Source organism: Prosopis cineraria, unplaced genomic scaffold (assembly GCF_029017545.1).
Source record: "Prosopis cineraria cultivar Desert tree isolate PC_DT_omini unplaced genomic scaffold, ASM2901754v1 PC4, whole genome shotgun sequence".
Lineage (NCBI taxonomy): Eukaryota > Viridiplantae > Streptophyta > Magnoliopsida > Fabales > Fabaceae > Prosopis > Prosopis cineraria.
This window is the reverse complement of record NW_026555335.1, coordinates 703,547-709,646: the sequence shown is the minus strand read 5'-3', so window position 1 is coordinate 709,646 and position 6,100 is coordinate 703,547. Positions and strand designations below refer to the sequence as shown.

At 33.4% G+C, this 6,100-nt stretch overlaps 1 protein-coding gene across 9 annotated transcripts; it reads left to right on the top strand.

Moving 5' to 3' along the window:
* The first annotated feature begins 1,811 nt into the window (after positions 1-1,811).
* On the top strand, positions 1,812-5,206 carry LOC129309925 (pentatricopeptide repeat-containing protein At1g04840). Of its 9 annotated transcripts, none has more exons than XM_054951695.1 (4): positions 1,812-2,030; positions 2,308-2,364; positions 2,820-4,209; positions 4,317-5,206. In XM_054951695.1, exons 3-4 carry the CDS (start codon positions 3,033-3,035, stop codon positions 5,147-5,149), a joined length of 2,010 nt encoding a protein of 669 aa, XP_054807670.1. In that variant the 5' UTR covers positions 1,812-2,030; positions 2,308-2,364; positions 2,820-3,032; the 3' UTR covers positions 5,150-5,206. The 9 variants fall into 9 exon arrangements, with proteins under 9 accessions (XP_054807670.1, XP_054807669.1, XP_054807665.1 ...); XM_054951694.1 differs by having other exon boundaries at positions 2,811-4,209; XM_054951690.1 differs by having other exon boundaries at positions 2,806-4,209.
* The last annotated feature ends 894 nt before the right edge of the window (positions 5,207-6,100 follow it).

Here is a 6,100-nt window from a genome sequence, read left to right as displayed (position 1 = left end):
ACTTGGTTAGTGAATGATTAATTAATAATTAGCGTGTTTGTACTAGTGTTAGGCTGATTCAAATGAAGATTTGTGGGACAAAAATGATTGGGATTATTTATTTTTATTATAAATATTATGTTATAGTTGTTTGTAACTTATAGCTCTCAAGTTTTCTTTATCCTTAATGTCATAATGAAGGACATAAATTGAGTTTTTTGTTAGTAATAATTTATAATCTTTTTTTTTAACATAATTTATAATCTATAATCTTTAAAGGCCATATAATGCATTATTACATGTCTCTTTACATGTTTGTAATATTAAAATAGGACTTGAATTGTTGAAAATCTATAAATAAAAATTATGTTCAAAATATATGTGCCTAAATGAATAAGAAATTTTTTTATTATTTTCTTTTCCATTTTTTGTATCGTTTTGGTTTTATCTGCTTTTCATTTTAGTTATATTTTATAAAAATTTTTGTGTTTGGATTACTTTTTTCACTTAATCACGTTTAAAACTATAATTTAGATTAAATTACAAGTAATTTGGATTAGTTTTTACCGAAACTCCTGTTTCTAAATTCTAAATTATAAAAATTTTAGTTTTGCAAATTATAATTCAAACATGCATTTACCATATTTTACACAGGGTCTCTAACATTATGGTCATTTAATTACTTATGCTTTTACCACATATGTACTTATGCTTAAGATGATGCCTCCGCCTTCAGCCTGTTAAGCTGAAAATTGGCAAGTCTAATGGTGCGTTTGGTATCATGGAATTGGAGTAAGTATTTTTGTGTTTGTTAAAACCAATTCTCCAGAGAATAATGGAAGTGGTTCCATGTTTCTGTTGGACCCTTTGCCCTTGCCTTGTCATGATATCTGCAAACTGCTCATTGCACCTCACCATCCCCGGATTTGGATCCTCTCAGAAGCCGTTACCTCAACGGCAAGAAATTTTGGCCCTAATTTATATTGAATGTTTCATATCTTACTGTATCATCTCATATTAAAATAATTTAATTATAATAATAATTATTTTATAATTTATTTTATCACTTTAGATATATATTTTTATACTAACAAGTCAAAATAATTTTTTATTTTCAAAAATTTGTCCTGAAAAATTACTCTACATGTTTTTTTTAAACAGATTTTTGTTAAATAAGTCAAGTCAAAATTTGAATAACCTAGATTGTAACTCCTTACATGCTTTAAAAATTATTCAAATTCAAATTATTTGTAAGGATTTATTGTTTAGCCTATTCAAATTTTGACCTGAATAACCTAAACCATAGGTCCTTACAAGCTTTTAAGATTATTCAAACTATTTGTAGGGATCTATTGTCTAGCTTATTCAAACTTTAGCCTGACTTATTTAATAAATCCTCCCTCCAATCTCATTTATAAGGTATATTCTAAAAAGTTTATTTAATCTCATTTATAAGTTATGGTACGACATTTTAGATAATATTTAAAAATATTTTTAAAATTATTCTTAATGAGAAAAAAAAGTAACATGATATTATTTTTTGAATTTGTTATACAAGGTATATTTGCAATTCTACATAATTTTATTCTTTGTACTTTTCTTGCATTAATATTTATAATATTAATAAAAATAATTTATAAAGAGGATTGAAAGAATACTTGTTTAACAAATTTTGCAAAGTAATTTTTCAAAACAAGTTTTGACTCATTAGTATAAAAAATATATCTAAAGTGGTAGATAAATTTGTGAAATAATTATTTTTAAAATTAAATTATTTTAACATGAGATAATGTGACAAGATATGAGATAGTAGATATAAATCCTAGGGCCAGGATTTTCTGCCGCTAAGGAACGGCTGCTGAGAGGATCCAAATCCGCAACCCCCACATGCAACGACGTTCCTCCACCAGTGACAGCGACGGCAACTCTCCACCAGCGGCGGCGACGATTCACCACTAGCAGCGTCGAGGGACCACAACGATTCTCGTCCCTTCCAGAGATTGCCCACTGGCAGCGTTGAGCGACACCAACAATGATTCTTCCCTGGCAACGTCAGCGACGTACCCCTGTGTTTACTGTCGTTGGTACTATTGTTGCTTATTTCTCTCTCTATCTCTCTTATCATCACTATCATCTCCTGCAATCCTTGGCTTCGTTCATTTTTCTTTTTTGAGCTTTTGTTTTTCAATTTTGCTTTCTCTCACATTCGATTGTGGTGGTTAGGAAAATGTTGAAATTGATTTCTGACTTTGATTTGTGCTCTTGATTTCTGCATCTATTGCTATATCCATTTAAATCTGATTTTTGGACAATCTCCGGCGATGGTAGGGGTCGTGGGACGATGGTTCAGGGATCTAGCCGAGTGGAGGGCGGTTCTGAAAGCTGGTGAGTCGATTTCCTTGTTTATGTTTCATGGATATTTTAATCTTTTCAAAACATAAATACAATATTAAGTGAAATTTTTATTCTAATTCTACTTAGATACTAAATATATTTTTAAATTTCACTTTTATCTTTATTTGCACTTCCACCCCTACTTCCATTTAAAACTCTCCCTTCGTTTCAAATTAGGCATAAATTTTGGATGAATTGTTCAAATTGCTTAGTTTTATTTAAACTATAGTAGATGGCCAAAAAATTTATTTATATTTTCAAACTGTTGATTTTATTCTAGTTTAAATTTTTTGGTTCGATTTTTTTATTAAATTAAACGTGTAATCAAAACGTTATGTAAATTTCAGAATAAAATAGCAGATTTGTTGCAGAATTTTCTTTTGCTACAGGGCACATGCAATTTAGTGTAAGTGTATAACTACAAAGTTACAGGCCAGATATTGCAGATCCATACGACGTCGTTGCAGTTGCAGTGGAGCCTTGCTGCCTTGGAGGCGAATACAGAAATAGGAGAGTTGTGGACTGTGGAGAGAACCAGAAAAGCTCACGAGTTTCAGTTACAGAGAGGTCTTGGTAGTAAGCGAAGTCCATGAGACGATGGTACGTCTTATTCATTTGATTCTCCATGCTTTGCTACGTGCTTTCATGCTGGATCCGTAATGAAAGCACTTCTAGCTCTCTCAAAGTCATGGTTTCGCCCCAAGACAATCACTAGTATCTTCTTCCATAGTAAATCTTTTTCTTACCGATCCGAAACCTGTATAATTTCTCTTATTCATGCCTCAAGAACTAGCCGGCAACTCCGAGAAATTCATGCTCAAATACTCATTTCCAACCTCTTCTCAAGCAGTCGAGTTACAACCCAGTTCATATCTTCCTGTTCTCTCCTCAAATCCATTAATTATGCATTTGCGATCTTTGAGCAGTATCAGGATAAAAACTTGTTTGTTTGCAATGCTTTGATTCGTGGGCTTTGTGAAAATGACGAGTTTGAAGGTGCAATTTATTTCTTTGGTCTCATGTTGAGGTTGAATGTTAGGCCCGACCAGTTAACATTTCCATTCATACTAAAATCAGCCGCGGCTTTGCTCTTGGCCAAGCTCGGTGATTGTCTTCATGGTGCGATTCTGAAATTTGGCCTGGAATTTGATTCATTTGTTCGAGTTTCCTTGGTGGATATGTACGTTAAAGTAGAGAAGTTGGGTTCTGTATTAAAACTGTTTGATGAAACGCCTCAGACTATAAAGCGTAGGAGCATACTGTTGTGGAATGTTTCTATTAATGGGTGTTGTAAAATGGGAGATTTGGACAAGGCTGGAGAACTTTTTGAAGGCATGCCTGAAAAAAATGTTGGGTCTTGGAATACTTTAATAAATGGGTTTGCAAGAAATGGTGATATGAATGCAGCAAGAGAGCTATTTAATCAAATGAAGGAGAAGAATGTGGTCTCTTGGACCACAATGATAAAAGGTTTTTCTCAAAACGGAGAACATAGAGAGGCATTGTCATTTTTCTCTAGAATGCTTGAAGAAGGCGTAAGTCCGAATGATCTCACTATTGTTTCTGCTCTTTCAGCTTGTGCAAAAATTGGTGCACTTGAGGCTGGAATACAAATTCACAATTATATCTCAAATTCTGGTTTCTTCATCACTAAATCAATTGGAAATGCTCTAGTGGATATGTATGCCAAATGTGGGAAGATCGAGGCTGCAAGTGAGGTTTTTAGTAACATGAAACAAAAGGACCTTCTAACTTGGAGTATTATGCTATGGGGACGGGCAATCCATGGCCACCATGGGCAAGTTCTGCGGGGCTTTGAACAGATGAAATCTACAGGTGCCGAACCCAAGTTTCCACTTCCTATTCCAATCCCGACCAGTATCTCAATTTTTTGTTTGTTATTTTAATTCATTTTGTTTGCCTGAATGTTGCCACCTATGCAGGGCTGAGACCAGACTCTGTCGTCTTCCTTGCCATCCTAACCGCATGCTCACACACTGGGCAAGTTCATGCAGGATTACGCTTCTTCAACAGTATGAGATACGAGTATGCCATTGAGCCAACAATGAAACATTATGCGTTAGTGATAGATCTCTTAGGAAGAGCAGGTAGACTCGATGAAGCAATGGAGTTCGTCCAAAGCATGCCAGTGGCCCCTGATTTTGTCATATGGGGAGCGTTATTCTGTGCTTGTAGGGCTCACAAAAATATAAAAATGGCAGAATTGGTCTCAGACAAGCTCTTGCAGCTTGAATCAAAGCACCCTGGCAGCTATGTCTTTTTGTCAAATGTTTATGCCACGGTTGGGCGATGGGATGATGTAGAGAGAGTAAGAATTTTGATGCAAAGAAGTGGAGTGGAAAAGGATCCTGGATGTAGTTATATCGAGGTAGATGGGCAAGTGCACAGTTTTGTTGCTGGGGATCAAGATCATAAGCAAGCTAAAGATATATATGTGAAATTAGAGGAAATAATGTCAGGAGCTCGGAAAGAAGGTTACGTGCCTGAAACTGATTGGGTGCTCCATAATATTGAGGAGGAAGAGAAGGAGGAATCTTTAGGAAGGCATAGTGAGAAATTGGCTCTTGCTTTTGGTCTCATCAGTACTGCTCCTGGGGCGACTATTAGGATTGTGAAGAACTTGAGAATATGTGGCGATTGCCATTTTATAATGAAATGTGCTAGCAAAATGAGTCAAAGAGAAATTGTATTAAGAGACTTGAAGAGATTTCATCATTTTAGGAATGGTACTTGCTCATGTGGAGATTTCTGGTGACATTTGAAGTATTGCAGATTAAAAATAGTATCTTATCACATGTTTTGAACTGATTAACTTCCCTTTTGTCTACCTCTATAAGAATAATTGGACGCGTTGTTTATGGTAGGAAAGCATTTGCATATTTATGATGCTTTGTTTCTCTTCAACTTGCTATTGATCGTTAATATGAAGTTGGATGTCATGATTGTAAATTTGACGCGCAGTTATATAAGTGATGATATTTTCCAAGTCATGCAACATTACAAGTACCTTTAATCTTTCTTTAAATTTATTGATAGAGAAAAACATTATCACGAACTGCAAAATCGATATGAAAAATATATTTTATTGTATTGAGATACAAAAACTGATTAAAAAAAAAAATACTTCAACCCACAAGGTCACATGTTTAAATTCCATTATTAATAATATTAATAGGTAATTTATATTTATGAATACTTATAAACACTTTGAATTTAAAAGCATGCATTGATCTTGATGAACTCTTGTCATATAATTTATCTAAACTTCTTTTAATAAAAAAAACACATTTTTATACAACTTTATCACATTATAACCATGATACATGGCTCAATTAGAAGATTACCTTAAAACAAATTTAAAATTGTAAAATACAAAGGCATAATTGCCGCTATCTCATTTATTTTCTATATTTAAATCTGAGTATATAGAATCTTAAATATCATGCTGCTAATATTTTCTAGAATCTTAGATTTAGTCTCTAAAATATGAAAGATATTAAACAAAAAATATGTTGAAACTAGCGAATAGATTTTAAGTTTAAATCATGTCAAGAACACTATTTTTAAAAGTTATTTTGTCACATCGAGTTGATCACGTGGTATCTCTTTAAGATTAAATAGACTTTTCCTACAAGATAAACAGGGATATATAACAACAAAGATTAGTAGAATAATACTCAAACAGTACAATATAGTTTAGAGGTGG

Bases quoted from the DNA above. Each gene is read 5' to 3' on its own strand.
- LOC129309925 (XM_054951695.1), top strand. From the start codon at position 3,033: ATGAAAGCACTTCTAGCTCTCTCAAAGTCATGGTTTCGCCCCAAGACA. The intron at 4,210-4,316 runs GTGCCGAACCCA...CCACCTATGCAG, and splicing joins TGAACAGATGAAATCTACAG to GGCTGAGACCAGACTCTGTC.